Source organism: Camponotus floridanus, unplaced genomic scaffold, assembly GCF_003227725.1.
Source record: "Camponotus floridanus strain SB8 unplaced genomic scaffold, Cflo_v7.5 scaffold95, whole genome shotgun sequence".
Classification (NCBI taxonomy): Eukaryota; Metazoa; Arthropoda; class Insecta; order Hymenoptera; family Formicidae; genus Camponotus; species Camponotus floridanus.
In genome coordinates, this window is record NW_020229866.1 from 64,685 (window position 1) to 89,227 (window position 24,543).

Below are 24,543 nucleotides of genomic sequence, written 5' to 3' on the forward strand. Positions count from 1 at the left end.
ATTCGCGTATTATATACTGAAATGTGCATCGCTTTGCTGGCAGCACTTCGCTTCAATGATCTCCGCAAAACATCTTAAAATTTCAAGTTTTTCGAAAAAAATCAATGACTCCGGCTTTAGATACATGTCATTAACGCAAATTACTTTTTTTCTCTTGGAAAAATAGAATATAAAAAGTACAAGAATATAATATACGTATTAATTAAATATACTTTAATAAATGTAGAATAAATCATTCATCCATCATTTTTAAATATGTATAAATTATTACAAATCTCTTTTTCATCCATATAATATAAAAATATCAAAAATTGTTTCAAAAATTATCTTGAATCATGATATCTCATATTTCACTCAATCTTATTAATATGTATGTTTAAAAGTTGGAAGGATGACTAACCATTTTAAAACTAATTTTTGAGAAATGTGTTTAATGTGTACAGCTTTAAATGTGTACAGCGTTAAATGTGTACAGCTTTTCCTTGATGAAAACTTACTGTACATATTTTAAATCTGAAAATGTTATAATTAAATATTTCGATAAAAAATTAAACTTCAAAATAAAAGGCAGTTTTCTAAATCCGTCTAATAATTTTATCTTTTTGCAATCTTTTTTCTTCTCAAAGTTTAGCTCATAAATTGTTTTGATTTTCAATATTGAATATTAAAAAATTAATTAATTCTCCTCTTGCTTCTTGATTGTGTCTTAGTTTTTGGCAACGCGATTTCAAATTTATTAGAATACGTTATTGGAGAATCTCGTCTCATTTTCTCACGAGACAAACATATTGAAATATTTCAATCGCCTTGTTGCGAGAAGCTGGGAGAAGATGAGGGCAAAATGAAATCATCTGGGAGCTGGACTCGTTTTTGTAGGCGCGGATTTCCACATGCGTTGCATTCTACGTTATTAGTCTATTGTGGCACAATAGACCAAGCGACCTCGTTCTCGATCTAGAAAAAAAAAAAAAAGAAATCGCGATTGACGGTAGACAATGGTTTTTCCGACAGAATTTCAACATTGCCCCGGATTACGAGCAGACGCGGGGGTCTACGTGACGGATGCGTGTACAATAACAACAACACGCGATACACGCACGCCGTTAAGATACTAGCAGACGTCGCTCGCCCCCACCGGTCGTCGCCGTTGTCCCGTATCGAAAGAGAAAGAGAGAGCCGGCCGGTCGGTCCCATCGACGATTTCTCACACCCGCGCCCGTGAGAGCGAGTTAGCGAGAGTACGGTCGACCGGAGCAACCGGGTATGAGAAAGAGAAAGTAGGAGGGAGAGAAAGCCGGTAATGGCGGTGACGTCGCGCCGCGCCGGGGTATATGACGAGGGACGAAAAACACAGCGAGGGAGAGAATGGGATCGAGAGCGAAAAAGAGAGAAAGAGAGAGAGAGAAATACGAGCGGATAAGGCGCGAGAAGCGAAGGGAGAAAAAGAGTAAAAGAGACGAAAGTGAAAGAAAGGTGAGCTCTTGCGCGCACCCTCGGCGACGTCATCGATGGAGTCGCACCTTAAGGGGCATCCAGCGACGACGTAGGGAGAACCCTCGCCGGTCCTCGCTCGACTCTTCAAGGTCGCCCGTCGTCGGCGAACCGTCTATCTCCGACCGTTGCGTCTGTCGACGGTCCCGATGCACCGCGCGTATGACGGTGTAAAGTCATCGTAGCGCGACGGAGAGAGAGAGAGACGAGAAAACAGGACTCTTTTTCTCTCTCTCTCCCTCTCTCTTCTCTTATTTACCCGCGCGACGGGCAGACGCCCGTCGCGTTACGAGACGACCGTCGCCGCCGTCGCCGTCTTCGTCGCAGCTGGTGTTTGTGCGCTCGCGGCACGCTCGCGAAATTCCGACGTCGTTGTTTACCAGCCCGAATTAACCGCTTCATATACGTCCGGCGATATAACGCGTATAATTAACTCCTTGCCTCGACTCGCGCCAAGCAGGCGAGACGAGACCAGACGACGAGGAAATTGTCCCCCGTCGTTCATCCACGCGGAAGTGCTCCGCGATGAAGATCCACGCGAGATATTTGGTAAACAAATCGATGCTTGAAAAACCTATTATAATTCATAATGGGAGGAACCTCTCTCGAAATTTATACAAAGTGCGAAGAGAAAGATTTATATTCTCGATTCATATAAGATGAACAGTTTTTATTGTATGGTATACGATAAGGATGAGTCTCTCTCTGTCTCTCTTTGCGTTTCTTGGAGAATGCGAGATTTTATAGCTGCACTTTGTACGACGGTGACTCGGCGCGTGCAGTATTGCGCTTTTCCTCCGATTCACGTACGACCTAAGGACGACGATGACGAGTACGACGGCGATCTCCTATTCAGGCTTTATCGCCGGCGCGTGTCTGCGGACGACGTGGCGTTGCGCGTGTGTGTACGCCGCTTAATACACGGCCGATGGACAAGTCTCTCTCTCTCCGTGCGCGAGGAGGGACGGCTGCTCCGGGTGTGTGAGTGCGCGCGCCGTCTAGACGGAAGGTTGTTGGGACCGAAGGCGAGGGTCGGCGGGGGTGGGAGGAAAGACAACAGCGCGCGGCGAAGGGACCGAGGAGCGGCGCAGCTCGGCGGAGGTGGAAAAAGGCCAGAGAGGGCAGCGAGACGGGAGACGGTGGGGAGGGGGAGCATGATAACCGGCTATCACCGGGGTGATCATTCAGCGATTCTGCGATTCAAACGGAACGAAGTCGTTGGATATTTCGAGTATCGCGCTTTATCCTTCCAGGTCTTCCTTCTCAAAATATTTCTCCCTCGCCATCCCTTGCCGTAAAAAGGACATGCCCCTCAAACTTTTGTCGTTTGAATATAAAAATTGTGATCGTCGATGTAAAAAACATTGCATTATTAATCTGACAGCTGTGAACTGAAAAACATATGATTTGCTGTTGATATTTCTTCGTGGTGTTTTACAATGTTTATTCGATACAATCTCGCCTTTTTTTGGAGCATAATCTTTTGTGCGAAAGGCAGGGAGAAAGAAAGAGACGGAAAAAGAACGTTGGACGTTTGGAGTAGACTTTGGGAATACGACGATTTGTTTATACTTCTTCGGTAGCAGCTGTCGTGCGAGCGGTGATTACCTTCGGGAGGGTTCGGTTCAGGCTCGGTTGGCCACCCCTGGGCTATCATATCTCAGGGTCGTCGGTGCGGGTCCTCCGTTCCCCATTCCCTCCCCGACGATCCCTTCCCCTTCCTCCTTCCTCGTCGCACTCTCGTCTCTGCGGCGCGCCGATCCGCGCGCGCGGCATAACTTCTATCTCCTCCACCGCCACCGCCTGATATCGCCACCTCCAGATCCGTAACAACGGCCGTTCGCGCCCACGAGGATCGGTGCGCTTATATTGTAACTCATCCCCGTATACGTAAAGATAAAATTAATACATGAGCTAATAACACAGTCTGCACAGCTAATTAATCGTCAAGAAATATTAGCTTCCATTCTCTTCTATTTTTAGAAATATAGTAGAAATATAGTAGATAAAGATTCTTTAAAGAGATACATAAATATGTAGAGGAAATTATTACCTGACATATAGATATTATAATTTCAAAATTATCGAAAAATTATCCGAAATCAAATAATATTAGCCAAGACTTGTTACAGCATAATAATTAATTTATATAGAATAAGAGCGAAAATGAAATTAATATCTGAAATAAAAATTCAGAAATAATTTTTACATATAAAAATTTTATATATATATATATATATATATATATATATATATATATTCTTTATGTATGAAAAATTACTTAAAAATAAAATAATGCCTCCGATATATTTGCTACCTTCGTTAAACGAAACTGATCACGGCACTAGGTATCCCACCATCGCTATCACCACTTCCACCTTCGTTTCCACTACCGCCCTGTATGACTTCTTCCTCCTCTCAGCCTCTTCTCCCTCCGACCTCGCTGTTCCTTCTCATTCTACTCTTTCTCCTCGCTTTTCTCGCTCGTTCTTTTTCTCTTTCTCTTGTCGTCCTGCCGCTCTCTTCTTCCTTATCCTCTGCAGGGCGACGACGACCAGACGAGCGCGATAATTCTTCTTCTATTCGCCTCTCTGCCGCAACTCTTTTTAGTCTTCTTTCGATTACGCCTTTTTTTACCCTTATCTGCCCTTCGCGAAGACTTTGGCGCGTTATCGGGGAAGGGGGAGCAAGTGCTCATTGCAGCTTCAATCAGGAGCGATGCACTCGAAAGACGCGTCAACTCGTTCGTTGATTCGAATACAGGGGGATGGCGATAAAGAATTCGAATCCTCCTCTTTCCTTTCTTCTCTTGCCGCATTTTACGCCTTGTATCTTTCGAACGAGTTCAATTTCGCTCGACTTGCTTTCCGTCGAAGCCTCTTTGTGAAGTAGATTTTAGTCTTCGCGAGAAACGCATACTTTAGTTTTCAGACCCGAGATAGAATCAAAATGAAAATACATCTCGAAATGTGCATCTCTCTAAACGAGATATTTTCGCGGTCTAATAATTTTTCGAATATGCGGAATCGGATTCGCTCGGCTTATCTTTCGTCAGAGTCTTCCAAATTTTGTTTTGCAAAACGAACTTTGTTTACGTCTTCGTCGTTTGTGAAATATGCGAGATTTCTTGGCGAAAACGTGTGCCGCACAACCACGTATTATAATCATTTTTGGCAATGTTCCGTTAATGTTGACGTGCACTCTCGCATTGGCCATCGCAAAACCTCTCTTTTGGCCGTCTGATACGCGACGTTTCGTCACGAATAATTGAAAATGATTTACCGCAATCCGCGACGAGAGTATCAATATATATTTGTGTGTAGTGCTACAAATCGTGATCTTATTAAACAATTTTGCGCATGTAAAGCGTCAACAAATGTGGATTTCATGCAAATGATGTACTCAAATTAACGGATACAAATATGTAACTTTGTATCGATATATTTTTATTTAATCATATCCTTACAATTAAGTTCTTTTTTATTTTATATATAAATTTATTAATTTATTATTAATTTATTTTCTAAAATCTTTGATTAAATATATATTTTCTGAAAAATTATGATTTTCTTTTTTGTGAAATAAAATGAAAATTGTTTCGCATTGAATCTTTTTCTATTTATATTCTTCTACTTTTATACTTATATTTATTAATAAAATTAATAATGTATAAATTTATATCCTATCATTACGATCGTTGAATCATTTAAGTCATTGCTCTTCCATCAGTGACCGTCCCGTATGAAATTATATCATTAGCAGGTTAATTATTATAACATGCTACCACTCGCAAATATATATCTAAATTTGTATAATTTCGTTGCTTTTAATGCAAATAATTTCTCGTCCGAGAAACGAACTCATTGAAACGCTTTAACATGCGGATTTATAAACGCAGCGATAATTTCATGCATATGTTTACCATATGCTGCTTTTTTCCGTTAGAATGTAATAAAATGATAATTGCGAAATATTAGTATAACTAATTTATTTACATAATCGAGGATAATCAGTAAACTCAATTAAATAAATGTAGCAAATATATATATATATATTTTAATAGATTTTTTATATTAATAATATTGATAGAGTTTTTCACATCATTTTCTAAATCGTACGAAAATGAATGATAGAAATGAGTAAAGTGATATTTTCTGAACACCGCATGTAAATGACGTCTCTGTCGCATAATTAAATTTTAATAACCCGACGTTTAATATATTCACGAGCGTCTCGAAGGAAAGCCAAAGGTCTAATGTCGGAATACCGTTTTACCAGCAACACGTGGTGAAACGCGAAGAAGCCGCGTGCTCAATCGCGTATCGGCAATCGACAGTCCTCAAGCACTCTGTACATACGTAAACAAACGTGTGGCCACGAGCGAGAGCGGAGTCACGCGTGCGCTCGCTCGTGGCAATCGTGTCGATGTTAATTAACGATGCATTAGACGCGCGCGAGCAAACGAGTTACACGCGGATAAGAAGCACCGTTGTTGTCGTCGCCGTCGTCGAGAGGAAAAACATAAACAGATAAATTGCGCACGCGCGTGAATCTCTTGTCGGGACTTTAATAGCGCATTACGTTTCCTGCGAGTCTTGTTTTGGCGAGAGTCTCGGCTGCTTATCGGCTACGGCTCTAATAATATCATTAATTACTCCGATAAACACGCGCGATCGAGCGGCGACGAGAAAGAGAGGCTCCGAAACGATTTACTTTATCATACAAGTCCGTGAGCGAGAAAGCATGATAAGAGCTTAATGGAAACGATAATTTCGGGCGATACACACGGACGTGGGCAATGAGCAGGGAGAGTGTGCGAGTCGCGATTAATCTTTCACTCGCGAAAACGCGCGGAAGCGTAATCGTTTCAACGATTAAACGCATGCCAAAGTACGCGCGGTGTCGACGATATGGACGCCGTCGCGTATTTTCGCCCGCGAATTCCGTTAATCTCGCCGCTTGCGAAACGCCGGACGGGAATGGCCTGTCTGCGAATACCTTGTGATTTATTAAGCACGGTGACCCCACGATAATCGGAAGAATTCGCCGCCGTATTCGCGCGCCGTAAAAGCCGATGCGTCAAAACCGATTAGTCGTGTCCGGCTATGGACATGACGGATTCGTGATCATAATGACGCAAGCCGGGGATGATAGCATCTGCGATGTTTAGACTACGATTAATATTGAAAAATCTGTCGCAACGTCGTGGAATTTTTTCCTGTTTCGATAAGACGCGGAAGCAAAGATTTCTTACACATAGAGAAAGAGGAACATTGCGCAAATAAAATAAATATATGAAATAAATCGAACAAAATAATATAAACCGATGAAAATTAATTTCACTATTCTACCCAAGTCTATGATATAGATAACAATGAAAATGATAAATATATTGTAATATTTTTATCTTCCATCTATTATATATCTATCTCTACAAATTTAATGCTGTCTTTTAATTTAAATCTTGACTGTATATATGTAATTTATATTCACATATATATCTTGCTTTTTGAAATATTTAAAGAGATTTTTTATAAATCCCTCTTTTTCTCTTCCTTCAAGTCTTTTTTAAATTATCCTTTCCTCTCATATGTGTAATAAATCGATTATTATATTTTTTAAATTAAAATATTTAATTTTAAATAGTAGTGATATATCGCTAAAAGATATTAGCGAAATAAAATAATTGTATTTATAAAAATTGAAAACTTATCGTAGCTCGGATGGAATTTATTGCGAAATAAGAAACATTGTAAGAAACTTCTGTTATAAGAGACTGTGGCAAGGTATCAAATAAAAATCGCGATACTCGGCGGTTATTGATATTGCCTTGAGCGCACGTGACAAAGAACAAAGTAAGCGAGAAGGCAAGAAAAGGCAAAATCGGCGAATAGACGGCCGTTTATTTTTTCACGTGGTAAGGATTAAAGACACCATCGTCAGGCTGACAATTCAGCCTGAATTAATCGATCGGATTACAGACGATCGTTTCGTTGCGGTGTTTGCGAAATCTAAGCCGACAAGACGAAGAGACGATGAAGCGATTATTCTCGGTCCGCGAAGGAGCGCAAGGACGACCGAAGGCGCAGCGACCGACCGGCCGGTCGGTCGGCCGGTGTCTCTCTTGCATTCCTACTCTCCCTTTTTCTCCTCGGCCGATCTTCCGCAGGGTGACCGACCTCGACGTCGCGTCTCGCCGACGTCGCGGTCAGGCCGCCGATGAGAGAGATGGCACGGAGGGTCGGGGACCACGTCAACGGCCGGTTTTTTTGCCGACTCGACGCAAGCTGCGGACGTTTCAGCCACGTTGTCGTTGATAACGCGTGCGTGAGTCCGAGCACAACGTAATCGGGATACCGATTCCCGACGAGCGTGCGATCCGCGATGTAGCGCGTCTCTTCCTCCCGTGTTATTGCCCCGCGACGATGGCGCCTGGAAGGATCGAACTTGCCCGAGGAAAATCGAGAAAAATGAGTCGCAAAAGCGCAGCGATATTTTAATGATTGAAATGTGTCAAATCTGTAATAATTTAATAAACAATGTAGATTTCATAATTTATCTTAACCGACTAATATTCAGATTTATTTATATATTGCAGAAAAATATAAAATCGTTTCCGTAGTAAAATAATCAAGAATATTTAAATATATTATTTAATGCAAAAGTGTATTAATTTTGAAGATACACTCCCGAAAACATAAGAATCTACTTCATTAACAATAATCTTTGCGAAACGAAGAATATAATATTAAACAATTTTGAAAAGCTTTTTCTTATTCTCTCAAGAGACTTTTTTTGTAACGTGTCCTTTTTGCAATATATATAACCATTAAATTGTGTACTCGAAATTCCTCTTTACAATGAGCCAAATTTTTCGGAGGCTATCGAGTTGGCTCATCTTTTATACATACCAGTACGATGATACTGTAAAAAGATTTCCCCCATATCATCGAGGAGGGTTCGATCTCTATCGATCGAACTGTGGAACCGAGCGCGATGGTGTTTACGGGAGAAAACGGGGGAAGGAGAACGAGAAAATATAACGATGGCGAATGCATCCGACGGGTACGTTGGCGTTAACGAGCTAGAAAACTAGTGGAGATTTGCCCGCGAGCGGATTACGGTCACGTCTCGCGGACGATAATAATAATAACGTGTAATAACGCTATCACGCGCGATCCGATTATATCGCGACGTAGTTATCTGGAAGCGCACAAACTGCGCAAACTAGCCCTGTCTCTCTACGATTACAGTAGAGTCGATGCTGTGGTTGTTAAGCACATAATAATAGGCTACCACTGTCAGTTATCAATTTTATAATGTATATAGTTGGAGAATAAAAAGAAAATTCTCCAGGTATATACATTTTTCACATCATCATACATATTCATACGCGTTTATTTTAATTTCTGCCATATATATATTCATGTATGATATACAGACTTTACCTTGATTATTTATAATTTAGACATTATTAAAAATTGATTAAAAAATGCGCAGCTTTATTAAGTAAAAGTTGGCTCCAAATTCGGATCCATAAATAATAACTTGGTAGATTTGCGTCGAGTAACTTGCGATTTATACTACAACGTCGAGACTGTTAAGTCTTTCGAACGTTGCATACAAACTACGTAGAAATCAGCTCGAATTCCGTTGGCCGATTAAGCGCGCGCCGTTGCTCGTTTTCATAATGACAATACGACCGGATAATGAGAGAGTCCGCGCCAGATGAATCAGCCGTCGAGCCATTTACCGCCCTTTCCGGCGAGACGAATGAGTCCGCGTAAAAGTGGAATCTTAGATGTATTGGTTTAGATATGCATAACAGCTTAACACTTAATCTCTTTTAACTCTTATCTCTCAAGTTTGTGAGTCGATGTTGTTTGCAGCCACAAACAAATTTTTCACAAGACGGATTCCGTAACAGACGGTTCAAGTACGCACGATTATAACGGCAATCATTTTCTTATGCGATAAATAACATTTTTGAAAATTTTATCTATCCATTGCAAAAAGTTATCGCGAACATGCGTGTGCACTAGCTGATATATTGCATACTTTTAATGCGAATTTAAAAATCTGATGAAAAATAATATCTCGTATCATGCCCATATTTAATTAATATTAAATACTATCTGGCTAATGTGTTGCAATTTATCGGTCTAATTAAATCTAATATGAGGATTGCATTCTACGTCAGCATGAAAGAAGAGAATCAGACAGTCATATTTAGCGCAGTGAGAATGTGGAGCAACGTTTGCATTAATTAATCGAGGCCACATTAAAGGTCTCTAAAATATCCATACCACTATGTAATCGACTGCGATAGGCTAATTTGGATTTTCAGCAGTTCACATTTAAATGAATCATAACGCGATACTTCGGTAAAACATATCTTTTATTTTATATCGTCGATAAATATATGATGCACCACACTATCAAAGTGGCTTTCAATACGTCGAAGACATATTAAATATCCTAACCCTTATTATTAATAATCCCTTATCTTGTCTATATCGTGTCATACACAAATGGAAATTTATAGCTTTCGTGTTTTTGTTATAACATTTTCAAAATTGCAGAATTCGCGATTGTCACCGCATCTCGATCGTACCAAAAGTGCAGATAGACGTGAAGTCAACGTGTTCTCTCGCTCTCTCTTTCTCTCTCTCTCGCGCGCTCTCTCTTTCTCTCTCTCTTTCTCTTTCTCGTTGCGGAATTCGCGACGGTTTTACGAGCGAACGGGGTATGAAACAGCGACGACGTAACTCGATGACGACTCGGGGACGACGGGTGGTCGCGTATATGTATACGACCGTCCCGTCCCGTCCCGTCCCGTCTCGCCCCCCGCTTCGTTCTGTTCCGTAGGGACGTCAATCAATGCCTTTTCAGGAGATTGCGTAATCGTCTAGACTAGCCGGCCACAGCGCGTTTTATCGCTCTTATCGACTTCGTCAAGGACGGGATTGCGCGCGCGGCAGTCAATGGCGGTGACGAGCGCGACACACCGGGGATATTATTACGTCGTTGAGAGATGCGTGTAAGCGTAATCGCGTAGGTAGGTAGGTACGCACGGATATCCCGTCCATGATCACGAGGTATTGGATAACGTCTCGCGGATCATAAAGCGCGATCGCTGAGGATGTCCGTCGACGCGAAGACGAGTGAACCGGTCGACAGCCTTTTCGAAACGTCGAATGTTCATGTGGTACGTTTCGTCACAGCGCGAGAGATATATAAATGTAATAGTGAAGTAGTTGTCTAGCATAAATGAATATAAATATGTCGAGTGACTCTTTATATGAATTTAGAAAGATTAAAGAATAAGATTAGATGCTCAGCAGTGTACGTTCGGCGTTATTTGACATTCTTCGAGCGTCACGTGTACGGTCCACGTAATCTGACATTTCTTTCCAGACATTGTGTAATTGACAACAATTATATTTACTCAGTTATCGAGTTGTCTCCAGCTTAACGATTATATTATCAGCACTTGATCATAATTATTGTAGCTGAATAGATTATAGAATAAGATTAATATCTATGATAGGAATAATATCTTATTTTTTGGAGTTCCTTGCTATTTTTTCATACGTAGGTATTAACTTTTATACTGTCCATTATGTGTGAGGTACTCTAGAGAAAGGTTGTACTATCGCGGTAACACAAGGGAAATCTCACATGCGCCCTAACGAGTAACTTTTTGCGAATGTATAGAATTTTTCATGTTTTTTGGACATTCTCGGTACGTCGTTGCTCGTTGTAGACGCGATTGCAGTCGCTGACTCATGAAACTTTCCAAAAGTTTCGTCAGCCACGAAATATCTTATACCTTTATCGCCGGTGAAACATAATAACAATTATTACTGCATAGCCTGTGCAATAGAATCTAAAATGCTTATATCTTATAATAATGTCATCTTAATAATCGATTTTCATCTATTATCAATTGTTGCAAATGTAGAACGTGCCATTTTTATGCCATATTAATTTTTAATAATAGACTTTTGACTCCTTATTTATATAAAAATTTATGTTTTTCTTTCTTCCAAAATATCTTGAGAAAACTCATTATTTCACAATGTTGAAATTTATATCATATGTAGTATCATATATAGTATCATATGTAGTATCATATTTATATCAGTACGTAGCATGTATAATCTATTTATTTTTTTAATTTGAAATCCATTTTGAGAGTAATTTAAAAATATAATCTTTTCGTCTATTTCCTTCTTAAATAGAATAAGAGTAGATTCTCGTTGTATTTTCTCCTCAAATAGAAATTCTTCGCTTCGACATTTTTGTAGAAGGAAGAAACACCGATTTCACAGACTGGCCAAGGAAATAAAAAAATAACGTGAAAGTGGAACACCTTGCATAGTACAAAACAGCGATAAGTCGTAAAACCTTTCTGATTCGGAAAGGCGAGGGAGGGAGAAAGGGAGGCGAGGGAGGGAGAAAGGGAGGCGAGAGCGCTACTTTCTCGTATCAAAAAAATATTCCCCTTGCTAGAGCGACTGAGACCAGCTCGTAAATAAAGGTCCGGTATTCCTACGAGGATTCTCGCCTGACTCGTCCGCCGACTGAGACAAGAACGCGACAGGTCGTCCTACGAAGCTGTTTCGGGCCCCCGTATGCAAATCCCTTACCCGTCCTGTTTACTATTTTCGCGCTCGTGTCAAGCGACGAAGACGACGACGATGACGACGACAAGCGCGACCGCTTTGGTACCGTCCAAGAGGCCAGCGGGGACAACGACGAGACCGAGGTTAAGACCCGGTTACCGTCGGCTTTCGGGTCGCGGCCTCGTCCGGGGACTGGGACGAGGCTGCTCGGGGCCCGCTCCATAAAAGAAGTCACGGTCGTGGGCGCCGCCGCGTAAGACGACGGCGCGAAGTGTCGTCTCGTCCGCATCAATTCTAACCAGTCTCCGTCCCCCTCCCGCTCCCCTCCTCGCCCCTCGTCGTCTTTTTAACTCTCGGTGTCCTATCCGCTGTCCTATTCGAATTTCTCCTGTTTTCTGGCGGAATGGTTATTTTCGACGAGGACGAGTCATCCGTTGTTCGTTGTTTAAATTGGAATATCCTTCGCAACATTTTATGGAGAAATTATCCGCGCAATTAAGTCGTATACAATTCAATCTGAGAGATCGCGAAATTACAATCTATGAAGAAAGAAAATTTATGTTATCGGCATAAATCAACAAGAAACGGCGAGGACATAATGGAAACGCGCCGAGTTTATTGTTAGTCGCACTTATTAACGATGGTATTTCGCGAGTTTGCGCGAGGGCAGGTCCAATTAAGGCAAACGTTCGTCAGGGTTACCGTACGTTATAATGAATGCAAATGTTTTCATTATGTTAATCAACCTCGTTAAATCGCGCGACGGCCGACAATAGTCGGAAAAGTGCGATCGCATCATCGTTGCTTCGTGTCTGCTTCGAGAAGAAAGATACACGCGTTATTATCGGATTTTCTCGAATCGGTGCGATATGAGATACAGTGACGTAGATTTGGCAAGAGAGCAATATCTTTGACTCCTTTTCGTACCTTCATTAACCTGCTGCCCTTCTCCTCAGGGATCAAATTCGGATTAATGACATAATTAGCTGCTAATTAATTACTAATTTGTTAGTCTAGAGGAGTTGCTCCTGTATCAGCGAGAGAAATTGATATTAAAGTATCTTCTCACGCGCCTCGAAATAATATGCAAATTAAAAAAGAAAAAGATGGATATGTCGGAATATTAATTGACATCACAAATAAATGTCAAAATACACATTATCATATTAAGTATCCACATAACTTTAACATCAATTTCCTGTTAACGCGAAAGAGAATAATAAATTTGTGCAAGAAATTAGCAATTAATTAATATCTAAGCATATTGAGCGTAAATCCGAATTTGTGTATAATTTCTAGCGACGAAATACCACGGACGTTCGCTTCGTCGCGTGCCAAACGCGCGCAAACAGAACTGACCGCAGCTCGGAGATGATGTACGCGCGTTGCTTCGCGTATAGTATAGCTACCACCATGCAGCTACTTTTATGTCTCGGTCGGAAACGGGACCGGTCGCTGAACCGACACGCTCCTTGTTGATAAACAGTCGCGTCGTTCATCTCAGAATTAAGAGCTTCTCTCGAAATATGGTGCGCCGGAGATTTATACCGCGTTCCCGCGCGCGCTCTTCGATTCTGAATGTGTTGCCATTTCGCAATTTTAAATTTATCATGCGCTAGTGTGACGGAGAATGACAACTGGTGCTTATGTCTTCGCGACAGAAGAAATTCCTAAGTTTTATTTATACACGCGTACGCGCGCGTGTGAAGTATAAATAGCGATATTTCAATAGTAAACTGTGCAAACGTTATAATTGTATCTTAAATTATATTTTGTCACTTTTGAAGATGCAATAATTATAAAATCAAATTCAATTGTCGATTCATTTTCGTGTCTCTTGTACGTTGTTATATCTTTATGTGTCTATATATTTTGTATTTTTATTTTACATCTACAATTTCGATCTGTACAGCATTTATTTATAATTTGGCCTATTATAATAATTTTAGGTATAAATTTTATCTACCTGTATCAAAGAGCAGCAAGTAACAATCATTTTTACGCTTTTCAATTTAGCAATTTGCGGAAAATTCAAAATATTTCCAAATTAGTAAAATTATACTTGGACTGAATACACTTTGCGAGGGAGGATGTGCCATTATCGTCTTTTACGGAGCACCGTTGATTGCTTATTTTCATAGTCGGCAGCAGCTTAATTCGTCGCCCGGAACTCCGACGTGGAGCAATCGATAAATACAGGCGGACCCGGAGCTGAGAGAGAGAGAGAGAGGGAGAGAAATAGAGAGAAATAGAGAGAGAGGAAGCAAGCGAATCCGAAAAGTAGCCGAGAACGGACGCCGCCGGAAGGACCGCAGACGCGGCTTGCGGTGTGCGGCCTGCCCCGCACTTCTCACGGCTAGTCACTCGCTTCGCAAGCCACTGACGAAACTTGCAAGACTCGAGTGCGAAGATTCAAATTAATTCTCCGAGAGTATAGACACAGGGGGAATTGCTAATACAATCGAACCAGTCATTTAAACCGAAACGTTCAAAAGTATTTTAAGAACACCCAATCGCTTTAAGAGCGAGGCTTTTTTAAGTAAAGCTAATTTTGTCAGCAATAATTTATTGATAATCTACAAAGAATTTTCTGAATTTTTTATATTATAATTGAAGTATTTTTAGTTACAATCGAGTATCAAAGATTATTCTTTTAGCGTTTGAGGGTTAATTATTATTTGTGATTTATCTTCAAATTTGACATTCCATTTGATGTATTAATATATAAGGGTGAATATTAGCATTGGCGAGAGAGGAGATATAATCGTGGTTGAATAAAATACAATATATTACGAAAGAGAGAGGTTTCACGAAAAATTAATGTCCCACTCTCCTATTACTCTTGATACATGGCGGCTACGCCCTTGGCAGACGACCTCTACGCTCACGTAACGCCACCCTCGAGGCGCGTCGCTATAGAGAGCGCGAAAGAAAAGTAGGTCGTATCCGAGGGTTACCTGCGAGCAGCCTCGAGAACGATCAAAATCAACATCGTCGGGAGTGCACACGCCCGCCGTAGGCCCGTCGGGTGGTCGATTCGAAGGGCGGCTGGTGGTTAGCTGGATGTGTTTGGCTCGCCCATGAAGGACGGGGAGCGCGTCGTTGGGTCAGGGTCGCCGCCACGGGAAAGTCGATAGGGAAATCGGGCCGCCACCGTAACGGCGCGCCGGATAGTCGATATATCGGCCAACGTAGCGCGGGTCCTCCACCGGGAGATAATCGGAGAGCTCGTTACCGAGATATTTCGCACGCGGGACTTTCGCCTGTCGCGTTTGTCCGGGGGAGGATGTAAGAGGGAAGATTATATTCTCGACTCTCATCCTCGTCTACCCATCTCTCTGCGCAGATTTCCCTGTTACGCTACGATTATTTTCGAGCTGCGGAATTAAAATGTCGGCGAATTTATTTCTGGTCGAGTGGGAGGTGAAATATCGTTGGCATTTTTTTTATGTGTAATACAAGTTCCTCGATACGGGGCGTGGAAATATTTGTTACGTGCAATGTCGTGTTAATCGTCTACCATTAACCGCGATGCTACATTGTATCGTAGCGGTAGATAAAAATGACCTTTTTTTATGAGATTTTCTCATCATGTAACGCACTGTCACACGAAATTATTGACGCAAACGGATGTTTACGTAAACAAATAAAAGAGAAAAATATTATGTGACGAAGCAGCCTCGGATATTGCGGTGTTACTGAAATATACATTTTCTGTTTTAGAATTCCTTTTATCTGTAGTTTGTTTTTCTTTAGCACACTGCATATGAATCTACAAAAATTCATATTTATTTCTTTTATAGAATAGAAAATTGGAAAATTTTTCTTCTCATGTATTTTGATGTAAGCGAGATCAAGATAAAACATGTATCCTTCTGTCGTACAACGAGAAAAATAAAATAAGTGTGTTTGGTCTCCAAGTTAAAATAAACTAAAAGTGTTATTTTATTATCGATTTGATCTAAATTTTTTCACACGAAAAACGCCGGCCCTCGTACTTTCGTTAGACGTCGTCAATAATGCTTTCGGCGTTGGTATGTGTCATGACGTCAGCACGTGACGATACTCGCGTAGTTATGTCGTGGTTAGCACGTGCGCGTAGCTGTCAACCATTGGCGTAGCTTCGTTTCAAATTCCTTTCGTTTTGCTCCAAAAATCTCGAGATCGCAAATTAATCCTCTCACCTACAAGGTAATCTTTATGTATAAAATGAAACTTTATCCTTCTAGATAATATCACTAATATCATTTAACGAATCTTATACAGGGTGTCCCATTTTAATGTCCCGCCCCAAATAACTTTCTTATTTTTAATTTTAGAAAAAAATTTTACAGACAAAAATTGTATGGTTTCAAGGGGGACATAAGATGATGCCATTAGTTGGACCTTGAAGAGTCACATGAAGGTCATTTTGAATTTCTTAAACCTACCCCCTTGAATTTCTGGAACCTACTATTTTTCATTACATATTCTTATAGCTTATCTTATACATAAACCATAAAATATCTTGTAAAATATGCATTTTTCGATTATCTTATCTTAATACTTTTATGTACAAAATAATGAGAGAAATCAATTGGTGTAAAGAAAAAACATAGTTGTTTCGAAGAAAAGATATGGAATTGTTAATTGCAAATTACATATTTTTTCTTAAAAACAACTGTATGTTTTCTTACGTAAGAAATAAAGCCTGTCATGTAACGTTTCTTCCTTGCCTTGTGTTTCAGAGATCTCTCGTTACAATGTTAATATTCACCACGAATCATCTATCGAATGTTATCCTGCTTTATTTTTAACCAAAGTTCTAAGATCGTGAAACCGTATTTAGTACAGGTCTGAATTCGCGAGTCGCGGCGCTTTGCGGTCTCGCGATCTTATCGTTCGCGTTTTATCTCGCTGCTATTCGCATCGGCGGATGATGATTCACACGTAGGTCTAGACGTCGTTATATTTCCTGGAAAAGATAAATAGACACGTGCACCGACATATTCGCGTATCACGACGCTCGAGACGAAGGCTGCGCTATCGCGAATGAAACGTTGCGTCATCGGACGACCGGGCGATCGTTCTGTTATGTCATTACACGTATATGTTCTAGTTCCACCCGCAAGTTACAAATTCCCGTGGCACATATGGGTGCCACGCTTGCGAGCCTCCACCCGTTCCCAAAATGTCAATAGCCTATAAGCGATTGACGGGAAGTAGGTATTGTACAAGAGCCACTTATAGCACGCCTGTGAATAGCGTTTATTTTATACCAAGCGTTTTTCAAGCACATCTACCTCATTTTTACTTGCAGATTAAAGTCTGGCTTTTCCCCTCGTCAGAAACTTGATGACAAAGCACTCTCGTTGATAATCTCTCCTAAAGCTTTAATCCTTTTAATAAAATTTATTAAAATACTTATAAAATAGTTAAAAAAATATATTTAATTATATATTTTTATTGTCTCATATTTAGCAAGAAAGGATAAATTGGAATGTTTAATATCGATTGTTTTCTCTCTCTTTCTTTTCAAGACGAGATATCATTTTCAAGGGAAATAATATTTTCGCTAGATGACAGATTACAAATAAATCTAGTTTCGCTGATAGCGAGGTTTCGCAAAACACTGGAAACACGAGAACCGAGAAACCAAGCAACGTTATGAACAAATAATTCCGACGATCGCGGATCGAAACATTTCGCCCAAACGATTTGTCATGACGCGTGTTTATTCCACCATCGCGGCCGGAAATTTCAGCTCTCGCGATTTTGCGGTCGTGCCGGAATTCGCGAGGCGTATCTCGCGTGTATTCGCGGCTCTGCGTGTTTGCCACACGCCTCTCTCTCTCTCTCTCTCTCCTGGATTGTTTTCCTCTTGGTACGCGAGTGTTCTCGTTTTTACACGACTTGCTCCCGTTTTTTTTTATTTCCGCGTGGAATCGCAACATCGCGTCGATCGTGCCGCGCCGATTTTGGCAGCGGCGCCAATGCGCCGTACTTGGACGTCGCCCAAACGTAATAAATTGCAAATCAGGTCATTGCTTCCCCGCGCGCGAGTTTAACGTTACCCATTGGGGAAGCCTCCGGGTGTCGTTTGATTCGGCGGGATTTACACAGCGTCCACCATAGAACGTATACGTGGCGCATCGTCGCATCGCGTCACCTCTCTTCCTTCTCTCTCGTTGACCTCGCACCGTGGTTTAGGGTACATCCTCTCTCAACGATGCTCTCGACGCGACAGTAGATAAACATCACTGTCCGATATCGTCGTGCGCGATCGCGACACGCCGGCATTTTCCACGACGCAACGAAATGCATCGTGGAAAATACCATCGTGTGACGCAATCGACGTTAATTCTTTCTCTCATTTGTATTTTACATCGCTCACTCGTTTCATGTACTCTCGACTGTCGGGACTAATTCGCTCGCTTCATCATGATCGTCTGTGATGACAGAAATGCATAATAATGATGCTATTTCGAGATGCCAGACAAGGCCGAGATAGTATAACTGCGATTATACGTATGTCGGAAATGTTTTGATTATAGATGTGTTTTAACAGAGCGCGTCTAGAAAAAAGGAAAAAATCGATTCCGAGTATTATTATCTTATCGCAACCTGTCCGCGAGATTTTTCTTGCGGAATATAAAAGGAAGAGTGCAAGGTCCGAGAAAAACAACGGCAAGTCTGCGTATAGAAGTAACCAGAGACTGTAAAACGCTAGACATAACATTTACTCCTACTCCGATTTACTCCTCTTTCCCTTCTACAGTCGGTGACTCCGCTGTCTTAAAAGGTCGAGCGAAAAGTTAAAAATGCCTCTATCTAGAAAACACTTTCCGAGACAAAAAGATACATTATGCACAATCGATATTATATTAAATTCAAATTACCATTCCAAACAGCACAGCAACAATTAAAATAAGATTAATTTACTTATGATCAATTTTCTCTTTTTTATATAATTAATTTAATTTAAATTAGATTCATTGTATTAATCGCTATAAATGATAATTTTCATATCGAAAAAGAGAGAATATCGAAGGAGGAAATCCTTGTCGGGAATGATTTTTATGACATTGTATTCGCATCCTCACTCGATGCATCCTCATGCACGCGGGGGAGACTGCGCTTCGACGAGCACGCTCGCATGTGCCGCAATCTAGCGCGGATCCGGGACGAAAGATAAGGACGAGAGGATACGCGACGCGAGGAGGAGCGGAGAAAGCGGCACCGTCGATCTCCGCCAAAGAGCGGAGAGCGGAGTCGACATTGGCGTCAGCGCGCGCGCGAGAGGGGAAGGAGGGGTGGGGAGTCTAGTATAGTACGCCGTAATCTAATTTGCGATGCAATCTAGAATAACAATGGTTCGCGTCACGGCGGCGGCGGCGGCAGAGGAGACGGAAGGGACGAAACGTGCATCGCAACGTCTCGCAACGCCGAGAAGGAAAGACGGAACTTGCCGCCGACTCTCCTCGACGTAATCACGGGACCGGTAACTTCCAAATTAAGTTCCCGACGCCCGATGCCGATGGAAACCGAAGGAAGCGCGCGCGGTGGACCAACCGACAACGTCCTCCGGGTTTTGCCGAGGAAGGGCTTCGCCACCGATCGATGGCCCGGGATCCGGCACCTCTCGCCATCGGGACGATAAATGGGGTGTACTGAGATGCATTACGCTGCTTAGGCAGATTAAGATTTGATCTCGGGAAAATTGTCTAGAGACTATCCAAATTTATTTAGCGGAAAGAGGAATCGTCGTGTCGCGAAAACTTGATCTACATTCAACGGATATTTTCAAATGTATTTTTGTAAAATATTTTTAATCGTGCTAAATTATTTTAATATTAGGAAACATGAAATTAAGAAAGAAGGAAAATCTTTTCGTTATTGCTTTTCACACATCTTATGATAATAAAATATTACAATTATTTTATCGAGTTTTTCAATTAATACTTTTTCGAAGTTAGTATCTTAAGAAATATATTTTAAGAAAGAAATGAAGGAAAGAAGCAAAGATTATCGTAAATGAATGAATCAATGAATTAATGAATTTTATTATATTACGCGTGCAAGATCTATTTTATGCAAGTAAATGTATACATTATTGTTTAATACGAGATTTTCATTCGAAAACTCGCGAAATTAATACTATTGATCACGATTGTAAATGAAGTTTTGTGAATTATGTTCGCGTTTTTTCCAGATTTGTCTTTGTGTCGCGGTTATCGCGCACGTTTGAAATGATTGAGTCGGGACACCGAGACGGAAGAGAAAAATAGAGGAATGGCAAATTATATGTTGCTGCATAATTCCGCTTAAATAGAAAAAAAAAATAAATGAGTATCAAAGACACAGCTGCGCAGACTCGCTACCGTCGAGATAAGATATAGGAAGCTTTTTCCTAAACAGCCTTCAACGTTCCATGAATCGCATAATAATCTCGTCGAAGGTCGACAACGTCATCGATAACCACCTCCGCCGGATAGGAAATCGCGTTTTCTTTTTCCCCTTTTGACCTATGCATAGTTCTTTTTATGCTCGACAAATTATATATTATCGTGTTATTTGCAACGATAACGACGCATCTATTTTGTCTGAAGAAACACGCGCGGCTTTTGGATTCGTGACGCGCGATATCAAGAATGTGTAACGAGATCGACCGATTATTCGGCGAAATGCGACAGAAAGTAATAAGAACGAGAACCGTTCCGTTGGAATGCGATACGATTCGTTCGAGTCGTTATTTGTATAAAGAAGCTATTCGACGAACTCGGTCAAGTCTGCTAAAATTAGTACGACGTATACAGTTTCAACGAATACGCGGAAGTTTGCTTTCAAAGTTTTATTTCGAATGGCTTTGAGATAAATGTGATAATTCGCATATAAATCCGTCAATGACGCGATTTGCCGCAAATTCTTCTGTTATCGTTATAAATTCTTCTTTCTCCCTCAAAATATTCACTAACATTAGATATTTTATTTTTCAGAGACAGACAAATATATATGTGTGTGTGTGTGTGTAGAAGTAAACACTCGTACACATACCTTTTGATTGCGTGTTATTTTTTAGTCACATCATATATCGACATGTGTGACAGTAGAATATATCATATGGCAGTATTGGAATCAATCCACATGCTTTACGATTTTTGGTAATTTTTGGTGATTTTTGATAATTTCTCATAATTTTTCGTGCGAAAAGGATGCGTAATGAAATGATGCTCACCGGTGTATCAGGATGACGGCAATGATCCTGTAGCAGAAGACAGCGTTGTAACGGCGGTGGCGGTGGCTCCTCGCGACGAAGTCGATGACGATGATGGTGATGCCGATGATGATAATGGAGAATCGAGGCGGAAGAGGAGGAAGCAGAGCCGGGTGGGACCGGCTCGTGCACCAGCAGCCGACGATGATGAAGATGACGCGATATCGTCGCCAGGACACCCACCAGTGCTCCAATTATCAGCACGAGCGCCGCCGAGACGATATAGCCGCTCGCACTCACTGCGAACAGAAATCGGATGTTATAATTAGTTAATCATTTTCAGGAAGCTCATAATTTTCACATTTATTTATTCCATTACGATTTTTTAAATGGAATTATCGTATATTAATATCGAATTATTTGATATATAGGAAGGAACTTGATATGTATGGAGAAATTTTCTCTTTTGTAATGAATTTTATCAATATTTTAAACATATTTATTAATTTATTTTAGTCTAGTATTGCGCACAAAATGGCAATTTTTTAAATGCATATTGAAAAATTATTAATAAAATATATTTCATGTAAAGGCATCTAAATATTTATTATTTATCGAGTCATGTCAGTAAGTTATAATAAAATTAACTAATATATATACAAATATTTTTTAACGAACATAATTCACTTAAAGATTATAACTATTATAAGGGTTAAAGATATACAAAAATATTTTTCCCACCGTGTAATTTACCATACAGTATGTTTAAATTGTACATACATGCATATATGTGCAAATATACGTGCAATAATAATTCCAACAATACACCATGTACATAATATAAAAATGAGAATAAGGTACATTAAATGATACAGTAATGATGTGAACAAAAAAATGAATAATAATTTGTTACTCACAGAAATGTGTAACATAAGGATATAAATAATGTTAATACCGCTTGTATTCTGTCGCCTTGTGTCTCAGGACTAAGCTGTTAGAACTCAAACGATCGCGACGCGAGTAATGTCCTATGCACGGTTCGCCGAGTCGGCATACATATCATCGACACGTGGAAACGATTAAATGTCATTTTCCTTGCTGCTGCCAAGGACTCGGGAGCATAATCGCAGTCGTAAAGACGCGTCTCGCAACATAGACGAAGAACGAGCCGTCGTGTTATCAGTCACGTAATATCGTCTCACCGGAGCGTGTAGCTAAACGCACATAAATCAAAAGAAACATACGTATTTGGTATGATATGCGGTAATAAATCCGTTAAAGAAGCGACTAGTCATTAGTAACATCTGATTATACGATACGTTCATACTTGATTCCAAACAAAGTGTTAAACAAAGATCCTGTCTCCCTCTGGCAATCTGACAAAAATCTTTATTAAAATCTTCATAAAATTATTCATCTCTTAAATTATGTATCTTAATAGATCATGTATCTTAACAGTGTCACTAATAAAGCTAATTACAGACCCAAATGATTTTAGAAATAATTTTTTTACACGTTTTTAGAAAGAAGATTACTATATATCGTTGAAAAATTAATCTTAATGAGGTGATAAAACAATATTTTTCATGGCATTTAATTACATAAACAAATTTAGTAATGGAATTATTTTGATAATAAAGTTTTTTAGAAACATTAAAATGTAGATTGTATGGCATATAAAATTGAGAAATATAATTTAAGAAAGACAATATATGATTAATATTCTTTATTATATTAAATTCAAAATTTTTTTCGGTAAAAATTTAAACCATAGTCGAAATTGGCAGAGTATTTAATGCATCGAAGCTCAAGAAATTTTATAAAAAAAAAGACAGATTCGGGTCGCAGAAGGGCTGCATCATCCTTATCGAGATCTCGTAATCATTTTCGAGCATCGTACGATCTGATCGCGAAACGCGGCTCCACGAACGTCAACGTCGGCAGGTGCATCGAGAGAGATCGAACGGCCGTATGTTCCCTCTCTCCCTCGCCGGTCGCCTCTCGGTAGCGATCGCGGAACAACTTCTCGGTCTTCGGCTTCGTTCGACGCGCGATGGCCTCCGCCGCTTCCTTGTTTTCCTCCTCTTCTACCGCGTGGCAGGGATACGCGTATCCGTGCGCGTGTCTCGGGCCCCAGGGAGATATCGCTCGAATGCAACTCGGCGAAAGATCGATGACGAGATTGAGGGAGCAGAGCGAACCGCGAATATTTGTCAATTCGGCGATTTATCGATACTCGGGTCGCTTCCCCTAACCGTTTGTCCTTGCGATTCAATGAAACAGTTTGCTTTTTTTAAATTAATTTTTTTGATGAATTTTTTAAAAATGCGAGGGTAAAATAGTACTTTCCACGGTATTATTTGATTACGTTACAAGACTTAATAATGGCTTGAATTATCTTGATGAAGTTTCTAGAAGAATTGGAATGTAGGTTGTACGACATCGAAAATTAAGAAATAATTTACAACGAAAGTTGTGCACTTTGAAAACTTGTTTGTATCGAGTATGGATAATTTATTTCATTGGGCATTATATCACGTCGTTGTAGTAATTTCGAATATAATTTCAAAAATAATTACATTTCTCGTATATTTATTGCATAAAATTGGTTCTTAATGGAAACAAAATTGATGTGATTTTCCTCAATATGGAATTTACAGAAGAATTTAATTCAAATGAGTTTCAATTCGGAAAAAAAATTTATATAAAATTCTCAAGACGCAAATTTCTATTTTTCTTTCCATAAAAAAAATTTGAAAATCTATTTTGATATAAAAATCTTAAATTCTTTACATATATATAAATTAATATTTTATAAAGAGGGAATGTCTTTATTCGAAGATAAGAGATATCGCGATCGAAAATATTCACGAACCAAGTATCGTAAGCATACCTACCTACCCACGCCGGCCCTGATTGAAAGGCAGAGCGAGAGCGAGCACGACGAGAACTCGACAGAAAAAGAAGCGGGTGGAGGAGGAGGAGGAGGAGGAGAAGGTGGTACGTCGGGCGAAGTGAAGAGGAGGTGAGGTGAGCTGTGCAGAGCATGCGGTGCACCAGACAAAAAACGATGAGCCGCGGTGGGGACCAGACGAGGGGCAAAAACACGCGACGAGGCCCAAAGCCCAGGCGCTGCGGGCCCCTCGTTTGAACGGTTCTCCCTCTCTCATTCGATGAACACTGCGTACGTGTGTGCGTATGCAACGTATGCACTGCGCGGCTTCGCCGAGT

The 24,543-nt window shown here is 40.4% G+C and overlaps 2 protein-coding genes across 3 annotated transcripts in view; one reads left to right on the forward strand and one right to left on the reverse strand.

Annotated features, from left to right (window-relative positions):
- The window catches only part of LOC105255735, a 70,234-nt gene that overhangs the window by 24,546 nt on the left and 21,145 nt on the right, over positions 1-24,543 (reverse strand). For both annotated transcript variants that reach the window (XM_011265203.2, XM_025415036.1), the window contains exon 3: positions 21,334-21,611. In XM_011265203.2, coding sequence (XP_011263505.2) covers positions 21,334-21,611 — 278 coding nt within the window. The remainder of the gene's footprint in view (positions 1-21,333; positions 21,612-24,543) is intronic.
- On the forward strand, positions 10,506-19,874 carry LOC112639870. Its single transcript, XM_025415042.1, has 2 exons — positions 10,506-10,699; positions 19,462-19,874. The coding sequence occupies exons 1-2, from the start codon at positions 10,634-10,636 to the stop codon at positions 19,756-19,758; spliced, it is 363 nt and encodes a 120-aa protein (XP_025270827.1). The 5' UTR covers positions 10,506-10,633; the 3' UTR covers positions 19,759-19,874.